General features: G+C 45.4%; 1 protein-coding gene across 2 annotated transcripts in view; it reads left to right on the plus strand.

Moving 5' to 3' along the window:
* ankdd1a (ankyrin repeat and death domain containing 1A) overlaps positions 1-15,630 on the plus strand; it is a 46,867-nt gene that overhangs the window by 29,068 nt on the left and 2,169 nt on the right. For both annotated transcript variants that reach the window (XM_029720807.1, XM_029720808.1), the window contains 9 exons: positions 5,217-5,315; positions 6,412-6,519; positions 7,194-7,292; positions 7,539-7,637; positions 7,963-8,061; positions 8,524-8,622; positions 10,311-10,409; positions 12,936-13,034; positions 15,397-15,492. In XM_029720807.1, the coding sequence (XP_029576667.1) occupies positions 5,217-5,315; positions 6,412-6,519; positions 7,194-7,292; positions 7,539-7,637; positions 7,963-8,061; positions 8,524-8,622; positions 10,311-10,409; positions 12,936-13,034; positions 15,397-15,492 (897 nt within the window). The remainder of the gene's footprint in view (positions 1-5,216; positions 5,316-6,411; positions 6,520-7,193; positions 7,293-7,538; positions 7,638-7,962; positions 8,062-8,523; positions 8,623-10,310; positions 10,410-12,935; positions 13,035-15,396; positions 15,493-15,630) is intronic.

The following is a 15,630-nucleotide window of genomic DNA, read 5'->3' on the forward strand; positions in this document are numbered from 1 at the left end:
GCACCGGGTGACAGGGTCTGGCTCTCGACCCGGAACCTGTCCCTCCGCGTGCCCTGCCGGAAGCTGGGGCCGCAGTGTGTGGGGCCCTTCAAAGTCCTGAGGAGGATAAACGAGGTGTGTTATCGGTTGCAACTCCCTTCCTATTACCGTATTAACCCCTCGTGTCATGTGTCTCTCCTCAGGCCGGTGGTGGCTGGTCCCCTACAAGAAGATGAGGTGCCGGAGGTCCCTCCACCCCCCCTGGACATCGGGGGGTCCCCGGCGTACAGCGTAAGGGCCATTCTGGACTCGAGACGCCGGGCGGGGGGCCTGCAGTACCTCGTGGACTGGGAGGGGTACGGTCCGGAGGAGAAGTGCTGGGTGCCGGCGGAGGACGTCTTGGACCCATCCATGTTGAAGGAGTTCCACCGCCTCCGTCTGGATCGCCCTGCGCCTCGTCCTCCGGGTCGGCCTCGAGGCCGGTGTCGGCGCGCTGCAGGAGCCGCGCGTCAGGAGGGGGGTGGCGCTCGGCGGTGCTGCTGGGGTGGCGCTCGGGCAGCTCGGGTGGCGCTCGGCGGTCGTCGTCACCGGCCTATTAGCTACCACCGATTCCCTTTTTGTTTTTCCCTTTTTTTATGTTTTCTCACCTGCCCTGAGTTAGTAAATTAAGAGGGCTATTTAGTTCAGCTGGCCCGCTCCCTATTGTGCGGGATTGTCCTTCTGTGTGTCGACTGCATTTTGTTCGACTGTGCTTGTCAAGTGTATTTTCCCTGTTGTTGGGAGACCTTTTATTTTGTACATGTGGTTTTATTAAAATTACCAAACAGTGTTCGCTGCTTCCTGCGCTTCTTTCCGCCACACCACAGACAAGCCGTTACACCAATGGTGACTTTAAAACAGTTAGAGTTTAATGGCTGTGATTGGAGAAAACTGAGGATGGATCAACAACATTGTAGTTACTCCACAATACTAACCTAAATGACAGAGTGAACACAACACAACACGCCTACCACTTTGAAGCTGCAAAATATTTTTATTGTGAAACAAACAAGAAATAAGACAAAAAAACGGAAAACTTGAGTGTGCATAACTATTCCCCCCTCCCCAAAGTCAAGACTTTGTAGAGCCACCTTTTGCAGCAATTACAGCTGCAAGTCTCTTGGGGTATGTCTCTATAAGTTTGGCACATCTAGCCACTGGGATTTCTGCCCATTCTTCAAGGCAAAACTGCTCCAGCTCCTTCAAGTTGGATGGGTTCCGCAATCTTTAAGTCATACCACATATTCTCAATTGGATTGAGGTCTGTGCTTTTACTAGGCCATTCCAAGACATTGAAATGTTTCCCCTTAAACCACTCGAGTGTTGCTTTAGCAGTATGCTTAGAGTCATTGTCCTGCTGGATGGTGAACCTCTCAAATCTCTGGAAGACTGAAACAGGTTTCCCTCAAGAATTTCCTTGTATTTAGCACCGTCATTCCTTCAATTCTGACAAGTTTCCCAGTCCCTGCCGATAAAAAACATCCCCACAGCATGATGCTGCCAACACTACGCTTCACTGTGGGGATGGTTATTTTTATTTCACCTTTATTTAACCAGGTAGGCCAGTTGAGAACAAGTTCTCATTTACAACTGGCCAAGATAAAGCAAAGCAGTGCGACAAAAACAACAACACAGAGTTACACATGGGATAAACAAAAGTACAATCAATAACACAATAGAAAAATATATATACAGTGTGTGTAAATGGAGTAAGGAGGTAAGGCAATACATGGGTCATAGTAGCGAAGTAATTACAATTTAGCAAATGAACACTAGAATGATGTGCAGATGATGATGTGCAAGTAGAAATACAGGTGTGCAAAAGAGCAAAAAAAGTAAATAAAAACAATATGGGGATGAGATAGGTAGTTGGATGGGCTATTTACAGATGGGCTGTGTACAGCTGCAGCGATCGGTAAGCTGCTCAGATAGCTGATGCTTAAAGTTAGTGAGGGAAACATAAGTCTCCAACTTCAGCAATTTTTGCAATTCGTTCCTGTCATTGGCAGCAGAGAACTGGAAGGAAAGGCGGCCAAAGGAGTTGTTGGCTTTGGGGATGACCAGTGAGATATACATGCTGGAGCACGTGCTACGGGTGGGTGTTGTTATGGTGACCAGTGAGCTGAGATATGGCAGAGCTTTACCTAGCAAAGACTTATAGATGACCTGGAGCCAGTGGGTCTGGCGACAAATATGTAGCGAGGGCCAGCCGATGAGAGCATACAGGTCGCAGTGGTGGGTGGTATATGGGGCTTTGGTGACAAAATGGATGGCACTGTGATAGACTGCATCCAACTTGCTGAGTAGAGTGTTGGAGGCTATTTTGTAAATGACATCGCCGAAGTCGAGGATCGGTAGGATAGTCAGTTTTACGAGGGTGTGTTTGGCGGCGTGAGTGAAGGAGGCTTTGTTAAGTCGCTCTGGATAAGAGCGTCTGCTAAATGACGTAAATGTAAAAAAAATGTAATGAAATAGGAAGCCGATTCTAGATTTAATTTTGGATTGGAGATGTTTAATATGAGTCTGGAAGGAGAGTTTACAGTCTAGCCAGACACCTAGGTATTTGTAGTTGTCCCCATATTCTAAGTCAGAACCATCCAGAGTAATGACGCAAGTCGGGCAGGCGGGCGGGTGCGAGCAGCGATCGGTTGAAGAGCATGCATTTAGTTTTACTAGCGTTTAAGAGCTGTTGGAGGCCACGGAAGGAGTGTTGTATGGCATTGAAGCTCGTTTGGAGGTTTGTTAACACAGTGTCCAAAGAAGGGCCAGATGTATACAGAATGGTGTCGTCTGCGTAGAGGTGGATCAAGGAATCATCCGCAGCAAGAGAAACATCATTGATATATACAGAGAAAAGAGTCGGCCCGAGAATTGAACCCTGTGGTACCCCCATGGAGACTGCCAGAGGTCCGGACAACAGGCCCTCCGATTTGACACACTAAACTCTATCTGAGAAGTAGTTGGTGAACCAGGTGAGGCAGTCATTTGAGAAACCAAAGCTGTTGAGTCGACCGATAAGAATACGGTGATTGACAGAGTCGAAAGCCTTGGCCAGGTCGATGAAGACGGCTGCACAGTGCTGTCTTTTATCGATGGCAGTTATGATATCGTTTAGTATCTCAGAGTGATGAGAGGTGTTGGGTTAGCGCCAGATATAGCGTTTTCCTTGATGGCCAAAAAGCTCGATTTTAGTCTCATCCGACCAGAGTACCTTCTTCCATATGTTTGGGGAGTTTCCCACATGCCTTTTGGCAAACACCAAACGTGTTTGCTTATTTTTTGCCACTCTTCCGTAAAGCCCAGCTCTGTGGAGTGTACGGCTTAAGGTGGTCCTATGGACAGATACTCCAATCTCCGCTGTGGAGCTTGGCAGCTCCTTCAGGGTTATCTTTGTTCTCTTTGTTGCCTCTCTGATTAATGCCCTCCTTGCCTGGTCCATGAGTTTTGGTGGGCGGCTCTCTCTTGGCAGGTTTGTTGTGGTGCCATATTATTTCAATTTTTTAATAATGGATTTAATGGTGCTCTGTGGGATGTTCAAAGTTTCAGATAGTTTTTTCTAACCCAACCCCGATCTGTACTTCTCAACAACTTTGTCCCTGACCTGTTTGTAGAGCTCCTTGGTCTTCATGGTGCCGCTTGCTTGGTGGTGCCCCTTGCTTAGTGGTGTTGCAGACTCTGGGGCCTTTCAGAACAGGTGTATATATACTGAGATCATGTGACAGATCATGTGACACTTAGATTGCACACAGGTGGACTTTATTTAGCTAATTGTGTGACTTCTGAAGGTAATTGGTGGCACCAGATCGTATTTAGGGGCTTCATAGAAAAGGGGGTGAATACATATGCACACACCACTTTTCAGTTTTTTATTTTTGAGTATTTTTTTGAAACAAGTTATTTTTTACATTTCACTTCCCCAATTTGGACTATTTTGTGTATGTCCATTACATGAAATCCAAATAAAAATCTATTTAAATTACAGGTTGTAATGCAGCAAAATAGGAAAAATGCCAAGGGGGATGAATACTTCTGCAAGGCACTGTATGCTTGTCATAGGCAAGGACTAGGGAGTTTTTTAAATAAAAAGATATAGAATAAAGTTAAGCACAGGCAAAATCCTAGAAGAAAACTTGGCTAAGTCTGCTTTCTAACAGACACTGGGTGTAACAATGTGCGCTGAGAGTCGGGAAGCAAATTCAGGGAGTGAGTGTTTTAATACACGGAACATAATACAAAAGAAGAAACACTACCAGCACACAGACCAGAAACAGAAACTATGACACCTGGGGAAGGAACCAAAGGGAGTGACATATCTATGGAAGGTAATCAGGGAAGTGATGGAGTCCAGGTGAGTCTGACGCCACGCAGGTGCGGGTAACGATGGTGACTGGTGTGCACCATAACGAGCAGCCTGGTGACCTAGAGGCCGGAGAGGGAGCACACGTGACACTGGGAGACAAATTCCCCTTTCAGCAGGACAATAACCTAAAACACAAGGCCAAATATACACTGGAGTTGCTTACCAAGACAACATTGAATGTTCCTGAGTGGCCTACTGTAGTTACAGCTTTGACTTAAATCGGCTTGAAAATCTATAGAAAGACTTGAAACTGGCTGTCTAGCAATGATCATCAACCAACTTGACAGAGCTTGAAGAATCTTTCAAATAAGAATGTGCAAATATTGTGCAATCCATGTGTGCTCAGGTGTGAATCTAACATATATTGACTCAGGGGTGTGAACACTTATGTAAATTAGATATTTTTGTATTTAATTTTCAATAAATTAGCAACATTTTCTAAAAACATGTTTTCACTTTGTCATTATGGGGTATTGTGTTAAGATGGGTGAAAAAAAGCAACAATTCCATCCATGTTGAATATCAGGCTTTAAAACAACAGCATTTGGAATAAGTCAAGGGGCTATAAATACTTTCTGAAGGCTCTGTATATATTATATATGAGGCAGAGATGTAGGCTACATAACCATGGAGATCAAATTGGCTGCAGGTCCAGAAGAGGGTGAGTAAAGTGAACAGCAGCAGCTACCTAGAAAATGTGTGTGTTAGTAAGACATGAACAGAACATGATTCAGTTCTTTACCTCTGAGGGGCGGGACGGGGGCAAAATGGGGGGGTTACCTTCGGTCGCGCAGCCTCGGCCTTAATTCTATTTCTACAATCTGCTGTCCCTTCTCAGTTTGGTATGAATGCTCTGCTGCTGGCAGCCTGGTTCGGTCGCCTCAAGATCCTACAGATCCTCGTGGCCTCTGGAGCAAAGCTCAACTGTGAAAACAAAGTAAGTCATTCAATTAATTACATGAATTGACCAAATTCAATGGAACGGATCCTACCCCTAATGATGTAAAAACGCGGATAGGACTACATCATGCTATTTCCTTAATGTTTTTTAGTGTTTTAATTGTGTCTATTGTGTTACAATTGTGTCTATTGTGTTACAATTGTGTCTATTGTGTTACAATTGTGTCTAATTGTAACTAGTTATAGCTTGTGGAATTCAGGCAAACAATATGCTGTTTGTATTCACGCCTATGCACACAAAAAAAAAGCCAGCTTAACCAATTGCTTAATCAGGGGTACTCTGTGAGTTGGGTGGACTTCAAAAGGACAAGAAGTTGAGCTAATGTATTACAGTTTGTTCACTCAACAAACACTGCTCGAAGTTAGCTGAATTTGAACAAGCTTGTTGAGTAAAATTACAAATTCATGTTTGCTCAAAACCAAACCTATCATCTTCATATTTCTCAGCAGGTTGATTTTCAGAATTGTTTGTTGATTAATCGTATGCTACATTTTTCTGAACTAACCCAATCTGTTAGTAGTTGGACTTATTGCACCAGTTACTGAGATGGCTGTTCCAGTTTAGATGATTTAGGTCTCGTTAATCAAACTTCTCTACCCCAGCAGTCAATTTAGGATATCCTTACTCTGTCTGGATTCCCCCAAGAATTACACATCACTTTGCAAGCCAGCATAATGTGTTTTGCAGGGTTGTGTCAGACCAGTGTGTTATGGTGGAATTAGACCCTCAAAGAATGATACATTGTCATAAAGAGCTTAATTTGAAAAATAACATTCACAAACATTTTACAATTTTAGCAACCAGGCAATGGCGGAGCAATTTCTGCATATTGCGCCTTTAAAGCTTGCAAATATAATGCTCTATAAGTTGATTTATATGTCATAATAATTGACTGACTTACTTGACTTATGAGGAGCATAGGCCATTGACAAATGTCCTCCATCTCACTCGGTTCGGGGCAAGTTTTTCCAGATCATAGCACTTGAGGCGGCTTTCAGTCATTTCTGTCTTATAATTCATTTTTGTATTATAATAAGACTTATAATATGTTATGTATCCGTCTCTCTGTCAGAATGGGCTGGGCCTGCTGCACTGTGCCGCCCAGCGGGGTCATAGCAGAGTGCTGGAGTTCATCATGGAGGACCTAGTAGAGGACGTACTGCTGGACAGGGTGGACAATGTGACTGCCCCACACCACACAACCGGTTCTTTACTAGCACGCTTTCTGCATTTTCCTAGTCCTTTCAAAGACCTTTCCTAGCAAATTCCTTGAACTTCTTGGGAGTGCTTTCCTTTCCCAGGACTTTCCCAGTACTGTTCTAGGGCTTTCCTTTCCTTATACTCTCCCCGTCTGTGCTTTAGTCTCAACCCTGTCTGGTTACAGGATTTACAAGGAAAATTGATAATGACGCAATGAAAAAAATCTTTACTTTAAGAATTGGATTAATGCAGTATCACCACCCTCTGTGCACAATAGATACATTGAGGGTTTACTATGCTACCTATTATTTATCCTGTGCCATGTTAGATGTGTTTACTAGGATGTCAAACCTGCTTGTCGCATGTTGGCTGAACATCAGTGACATCAAGCCCACCCCCAACAGCCAACTGTCGCTTACAGAGTGACAGATAAGTCCCTTGCTCTGTTGGCTTAAACGGTTGGCTTGTGTGTTTGTGAAGGAGGTTATGAGTTCGAACCCTGCTTGGGGCAGAGCAGAAGACACTCTGTTATTCAATACTTTCATACTATAATTTGGTCATAGTGTCATTTGGTCATACTGTGATGTTGTCATTACTGTCATTACTGTTACTATCTTCTTATAGTTAATCCCTCACTCCCTGTTTTACTGTCAGTCTGGGAAGACAGCGTTTCACCTGGCTGCAGAACATGGACAGCTAGAGGTGGTTGAGTTCCTCATTGGTATGGGCTGCACTCACGGCCTCAAGGATAAGGTAGGTTCAGACGTTGACACGTGTACACACACACACACACACACACACACACACACACACACACACACACACACACACTTATAGGTGAATACATGATTCTGCTAGTGTTACAGTAGCGAGAGAGTAAACATGAACTTTAAACACCTTTGGAAAATGTGTTTGCATTACTTTTCGTGTGTGTGTGTAACTAAGATGTTATCATGTAAATATAACATGATGTCTGGTGTGTTTTTATATATTGTATAGGATGAAAACATGGCCATCCATCTAGCAGCCAATCATGGACATAAAGAGGTCCTGCAGAAGTTAGTTGAGACAGGAGTGGACATTGATGAGAGAAACATAGTGAGTAAAGAACATATTGTCACTGTGTCAGGTGTGGTGTGGGGTAAAAATCAGCCCAGAAACTAGATTTTATATTCAATGCATTTTAGCTGTCGTGGTTCCTGCTTCACTTTATAGGGGTAATGGTGAGAGAAAAAAGTTAACTATTCATTTATGTTTTGCTTTTAAACTTTATTTTGCCAGGAAATAACAAATTCTATTTTACTATAATAACAATTAGGGTTACTGCTACTTGTTCTATTTTATATTGTTGATTATTCCCTATTCTGTTGATAGAATGTAAAGCTGATGGAGGCCTGTTGTGACATGATATTTGGTTCTCCAGGACGGACTGACACCTCTGCACCTGTCCTCTGATGGAGGTCACTATGAATGTGTCAAACTACTGCTGGAAGCCTGCTGTAATGTCAACGCCCTGACAAACGTGAGGGTCAACTTCCAATGAACTATAACTTATAAAGGCTTTATAGAGCATTCATCTATCTGTTCATATAGCTGTAAATGTATGGACAGAGGACCACCTAGAAGTGGGTGCTGCCTATGCACTGACTGGGACATTCTCTTCCAAGACAATGATGTTAAAACTCTTGCAGAGACAGGCATGGATGATAATAAATGATTTCTAAATCATCTAAATATGTCTTAGAAAGGGTTTATAAAGACTTTGTTAAGACGTGTAAATTGTAATTAGTTTAAAGTGGTACCTGATTATCACATTTACATTTAAGACTGAATCTGAGATGGAAAGATAGATAGATAATTGGGTAGATAGATAATCATTGATCATTACAGGTATAATGTCAAAGTGACAACTAATGTGTGAGACTGAGAGGTACGTTAGTGAGTCTGAACTGTGACCTGTCCCACTATGTTGTTGTCTGTGCAGAAGAATATGAATGCCCTCCACTACGTGGCCCAGCACGGCTTTGAGAGGGAGACCAGTCTGCTACTGGAGGCAGGCATCAACACAGACACGGTGGATGGCGTGAGTATACAAGCCAACCTTCAACCATACTGTACATACTGCACTAGTTTGTGCATCGGTTAGCTCCTCTGTAGGAATAGTTGGTAGCACTTATTGCAACTTGGTTAGCTCCTCTTTCATACTACAATAGTGAACAGCCAGGTATTTTAGTTAAGCCTAACAGCTCAGAATACACCAGTAGGGTTCAGCATCTGCACCATGTCCCCTTTCCACTTTCTCTTTGTCCTAACTTTTTCCAACTCAGAGAATTGGTGCCACATTTGTTTGTATAATTCAGTGCATGTCCTATATTGATGTTTTCCGTTTTCAGTAAAAGTGTTTTATTTATTTTATTTTTTAAGTCGTAGGGCAGTCCCACTCCTCTCATATGTTTGTTGTATTGGATAGAGAGAGTCAATAAACAGGTGTTCTGACATGCTAGTTTGCTAGTTTTAAACCCATGCTGCAGCAGTAGGGTCCTGGAGGCAGCAGCTTAGACCGCTGGATCCGCCCAAGACACAAAAGGTGTTTTTTTAGTGCCTCAGTGCAGAATAGGTTCTCTCCATAGATCTATGTTTTAGTTTGTGTCTGAAACAAGACCACAAGCTACAGTACAACAGGCCTTTTCCTCCCACGTACCACTAATCAAAAGAGAACCATCATACTCTCCCAGAAGCTTGGCTGGTGCGTAAAACCCGCCAATTCAGACAAACAGAGGTGTATTGGGTTCTTACTGAATACGTCTGTGTAAGCTATCCCTGATGCAGTGAACATTACAAAACACATTGAATAATGAAGTAAGCTTTATGCAACGTCTTTTTGAGTGCGAACTCATTACACCTCTTTGTTTCTCCCACGTACCACACCTCTGGAACTCCCTCAATGACAATCTCAAAGCTGCTCAGACTGTTGGTGCATTTAAAGCAGGCCTTAAGACTCATCTCTATCGGCTGGACTAGCCTCGTTCCTGAAGCAGGCCTTAAGACTCATCTCTATCGGCTGGACTAGCCTCGTTCCTGAAGCAGGCCTTAAGACTCATCTCTATCGGCTGGACTAGCCTCGTTCCTGAAGCAGGCCTTAAGACTCATCTCTATCGGCTGGACTAGCCTCGTTCCTGAAGCAGGCCTTTAGACTCATCTCTATCGGCTGGACTAGCCTCGTTCCTGAAGCAGGCCTTAAGACTCATCTCTATCGGCTGGACTAGCCTCGTTCCTAAAGCAGGCCTTAAGACTCATCTCTATCGGCTGGACTAGCTTCGTTCCTAAAGCAGGCCTTAAGACTCATCTCTATCGGCTGGACTAGCCTCGTTCCTGAAGCAGGCCTTTAGACTCATCTCTATCGGCTGGACTAGCCTCGTTCCTAAAGCAGGCCTTTAGACTCATCTCTATCGGCTGGACTAGCCTCGTTCCTAAAGCAGGCCTTAAGAGACTCATCTCTATCGTCTGGACTAGACTCATTCCTAGACTCCTATTGTTGTTTTCATGATATTGTTATATATTTTGAAATGTCTTGTTTGTTATGTTATCATTAAAAATATATATATTTTACTGTATTTCCTAGTTGATATTTTATTTTACGCACATTGAGATTATTCTTGCATAATGAAAAGCACTTTACAAATGTAACAAATTATTATTATTATTTACGTGGCATCTGTTGTATGTGGTAACCATCAAAGTGTATCTAATTTTACCTTGTGTTTTGAACAGCAACACACATCCCCTCTTCACATCGCCGTGCTCAACAATCACACTGAGGTGGTACGGCAGCTAATAGACTCTGAATGTGACCTGGACATATCTGACAATGTGAGTAATGTTTCCACTCTCTATGGGCGTTATGTAATCACCTTACTGTATGTAAACATTCTATGCAATGCATTCAATGATTTGTTAGGCCAACGGTGCATTGTCACGTTCGCTATCTTCAAACTCCCTGTCGTAAACCAAACAAGGCGCAGAGTGCTTGTAATTCCACATCTTTTAATGAGGTGAAACCGAACAAAACAATAAACAGGTAAACAGAAAAGAATGTGACGCAACTGAGGCGCACACAAGGCTCCGGACTGGGGACCGCCGCTGGAGGCGCCGGACTGGGGACCGCCGCTGGAGGCGCCGGACTGGGGACCGCCGCTGGAGGCGCCGGACTGGGGGACGCAGCCGGAGGCGCCGGACTGGGGGACGCAGCCGGAGGCTCCGGACTGGGGGACGCAGCCGGAGGCTCCGGACTGGGGGACGCAGCCGGAGGCTCCGGACTGGGGGACGTCGCCGGAGGCTCCGGACTGGGGGACGTCGCTGGAGGCTCCGGACAGGGGACCGTCGCTGCAGACTCCGTGCCATGGATCGTCACTACAGGTTCCGCGCCATGGATCGTCACTACAGGCTCTGGGCCATGGATTATCACTGGAGGCTTTGTGCCATGGATCATCACTACAGGCTCCGGGCCATGGATCATCACTGGAGGCTTCGTGCCATGGATCATCACTGGAGGCTTCGGTCCATGGATCATCACTGGAGGCTCACCGGACTGAGGAGACGTACTGACAGCCTGGTACGTGGAGCTGCCACAGGGCGTACCAGGCTGGAGAGACACACTGGAGACTGGGTGCGTGGAGTAGGCACAGGGCGTACCAGGCTGGAGAGACACACTGGAGGCTGGGTGCGTGGAGTAGGCACAGGGCGTACCAGGCTGGAGAGACTCACTGGAGACTGGCTGCGTGGAGTAGGCACAGGGCGTACCAGGCTGGAGAGACTCACTGGAGACTGGGTGCGTGGAGTAGGCACAGGGCGTACCAGGCTGGAGAGACTCACTGGAGACTGGGTGCGTGGAGTAGGCACAGGGCGTACCAGGCTGGAGAGACGCACTGGAGGCCGGGTGCATGGGGCAGGTAGAGGATATACTGGGCCGTGGAGGCGCACCGGAGGTCTCGAGCGTAGAGCTGGCATAACCCGTCCTGGCTGGATGCTTACTTTCGCCCGGCAAATGCGGGGCGCTGGCACAGGACGCACTGGGCTGTGAATGCACACTGGCGACACAGTGCGCGGAGCCGGCGCAGGATATCCTGGACCGAGGAGGCGTACTGGAGACCAGGAGCGCTGAGCTGGCACCACCCTTCCTGGCTGAATGCTCACTCTAGCCCGGCGAATGCGGGGGGCCGGCAACGAGCGAACCGGGCTGTGAATTCGCACTGGAGATACATCGCGCATCACACGGTGCCTGACCAGTCACACACTCCCCACGGTAAGCACGGGGAGTTGGCTCAGGTCTCAACCCTGACTCCGCCAATCTCCCCGTGTGCCTCCCCCAAAAAATGTTGGGAGCTGCCTCTCGGGCTTCCGTCATTGCCGTGACTCCCGATCTCGTCGCTGTTCCTCCCTCGCTGCAATAACCCAAAACCGGGTCGGGACGCAGCCCAGCAAAACCCGTAAGCCCAAACGCCGAACGGCAGAGGAAAACTCAAATCCCCAATCTACAATACAATGACACAAATAATCCTGCACAATCCCAAACCAAAACAGACAGACTAAATACCCCCACTAATGAACTAACACAAAACAGGTGCTAACATAAAACAGACATCACCAAATGAAAATAAAAAGGAGATCGGTGGCAGCTAGTAGGCCGGCGACGACGACCGCCGTGCGCCGCCCGAACGGGGAGAGGCGCCACCTTCTGTAGACGTTGTGACACTATCTTCAAACTCCCTGTCGTAAATCAAACAAGGCGCAGAGTGCTTGTAATTCCACATCTTTTAATTAGGTGAAACCGAACAAAACAATAAACAGGTAAACAGAAAAGAACGTGACGCAACTGAGGCGCACACAAAACACACAGAAATAATAATTACCCACAGACACAGGTGGGGGTAAAGGCTGCCTAAGTATGATTCCCAATCAGAGACAACGATAGACAGCTGCCTCTGATTGGGAACCATACTCGGCCAAAACACAGAAATACACAACATAGAATGCCCACCCCACATCACACCCTGACCTAACCAAAATAGAGGAAATAAAACGTCTCTCTAAGGTCAGGGCGTGACAGCATCGTGTACCTTAAAGTGTCTGTATGGATTCTGAGTCATCGTGTTGCGTGATAACCCATCATGAGTTGGCTGTGATCTGTGTTTGATGTTTGTTTACATTAGCATTGAGGTAAAGACCATAGAACAGAAGGCTACTTACTGTACAGTATACTGCCATAACACTTGTAACACTAATGACCTAATTCATCTATCTCTTTCTTTTTCCCCTCTCTCTTTCTCTGTCTCACTCTCTCGTTCTTTCTCCCTTTCTTTTTCTCCCCCCCTTCCCTCTCTCCCTCCTTCCTTACAGAGGCTCCAGACAGCCCTGCACATCGCAGCAGAGCATGGAAGACAGGACATCGCTGAGATGATCCTCATAGCTGGGGTTAACCTCAAACTACTGGATAAGGTATTTGATTTAATCTAATTTTAAAGGGTCATTTTTTATCTTGTTTTTTATTTACCTTTAGAAGTGATCCATTAAAACATGACGGAGCAAACAAGAACGCCTGTATGTGGGATTTGTAATGGATTGTTAATAAAGTGTGGATAAAAACCTCTTGAAATGTGTTATCTAATTTCCAATGTGGTTGGACAACTGATTGAGGGTATCAATCACTAAAGATATGGTATCTAAATCGTATCAATACCGATAATGTGTTTCACTTACAGTCACACTTGCAATAAAGATTCAATAATGTCAACTTTATTTTCCTTGGTGGTAAAATTGCATTGGAAACAATGCTGTGTATTAAAATAACCTCATATAATACAAACATTTAACATCAGACATCCCAACACATTTAAGCACAATTTCTAAGAAAGCTTCTATTTTCAAATCCCATCAGTCTGGCACAGCAGACACTTCCTCCTGTGCGTAATAGCCCTGAGACTAGGTTAACATCTCATGGGCTCTTTGGGTAGTATGGGACCAGCCAGTGTCTCACTGGTTTAATGAAATCATTTCCCCTACTCCAGTTAGCGTGTGTTTAAAGGACTCAAGCATTATTGAATTCCAGTCTGAAGACTATGCCAGGATCCTGTTAATCAGAGCACACCGGAGAAAAACATTTTGCAACAGAAAACAATAACAAGTATTTCTTATTAGACAAGTTTAAGTAGTACCTCTCATTTCACTGTTTCCCCCCGAATTAGTGCTAATGAACTGGACCCAGGACCCAGGTGAATTAGTGCTAATGAACAGGACCCAGGTGAATTAGTGCTAATGAACTGGACCCAGGACCCAGGTGAATTAGTGCTAATGAACAGGACCCAGGTGAATTAGTGCTAATGAACTGGACCCAGGACCCAGGTGAATTAGTGCTAATGAACAGGACCCAGGTGAATTAGTGCTAATGAACTGGACCCAGGACCCAGGAGAATTAGTGCTAATGAACAGGACCCAGGTGAATTAGTGCTAATGAACTGGACCCAGGACCCAGGAGAATTAGTGCTAATGAACAGGACCCAGGTGAATTAGTGCTAATGAACTGGACCCAGGACCCAGGAGAATTAGTGCTAAAGAACTGGACCCAGGTGAATTAGTGCTAATGAACTGGACCCAGGACCCAGGTGAATTAGTGCTAATGAACTGGACCCAGGACCCAGGTGAATTAGTGCTAATGAACTGGACCCAGGACCCAGGTGAATTAGTGCTAATGAACAGACCAAGGTGAATTAGTGCTAATGAACTGGACCCAGGACCCAGGTGAATTAGTGCTAATGAACAGGACCCAGGTGAATTAGTGCTAAAGAACTGGACCCAGGACCCAGGAGAATTAGTGCTAATGAACAGGACCCAGGTGAATTAGTGCTAATGAACTGGACCCAGGACCCAGGAGAATTAGTGCTAATGAACAGGACCCAGGTGAATTAGTGCTAATGAACTGGACCCAGGTGAATTAGTGCTAATGAACTGGACCCAGGTGAATTAGTGCTAATGAACAGGACCCAGGTGAATTAGTGCTAATGAACAGGACCCAGGAGAATTAGTGCTAATGAACAGGACCCAGGTGAATTAGTGCTAATGAACTGGACCCAGGACCCAGGTGAATTAGTGCTAATGAACAGGACCCAGGAGAATTAGTGCTAATGAACTGGACCCAGGACCCAGGTGAATTAGTGCTAATGAACAGGACCCAGGTGAATTAGTGCTAATGAACAGGACCCAGGTGAATTAGTGCTAAAGAACAGGACCCAGGTGAATTAGTGCTAATGAACAGGACTCAGGACCCAGGTGAATTAGTGCTAAAGAACTGGACCCAGGTGAATTAGTGCTAATGAACTGGACTCAGAACCCAGGTGAATTTGTGCTAATGAACTGGACCCAGGACCCAGGTGAATTAGTGCTAAAGAACTGGACCCAGGTGAATTAGTGCTAATGAACAGGACCCAGGTGAATTAGTGCTAATGAACAGGACCCAGGTGAATTAGTGCTAAAGAACAGGACCCAGGTGAATTAGTGCTAATGAACAGGACCCAGGTGAATTAGTGCTAATGAACAGGACTCAGGACCCAGGTGAATTAGTGCTAAAGAACTGGACCCAGGTGAATTAGTGCTAATGAACTGGACTCAGAACCCAGGTGAATTAGTGCTAATGAACTGGACCCAGGACCCAGGTGAATTAGTGCTAAAGAACTGGACCCAGGTTAATTAGTGCTAATGAACTGGACCCAGGTGAATTAGTGCTAATGAACTGGACCCAGGACCCAGGTGGTGTACTGTGTGTCATATTGAATCCAGTGTTGTGGCTGTGTGTTGGTATTCTCAGCAGGGGAAGACTTCTCTGGAGGTGGCAGCCAGAGGAAACCATGTCATCTTAGTGGACATGATCATCAAAGCAGACCGGTTTTACAAGTGGGAAAAGGTACGTTCATATTTAAAGGCAAATGTAAAAACTCTTTCCATCATTGAACTGCAAGGTAGCGCCTGCAGCTCTACTTTGTGCATGTTGAGATCGACTACTTTAGGGCTTCGCAGCTGTACCAGATCATCACGATTCCGG

This window comes from Salmo trutta, chromosome 29 (assembly GCF_901001165.1).
Source record: "Salmo trutta chromosome 29, fSalTru1.1, whole genome shotgun sequence".
Lineage (NCBI taxonomy): Eukaryota > Metazoa > Chordata > Actinopteri > Salmoniformes > Salmonidae > Salmo > Salmo trutta.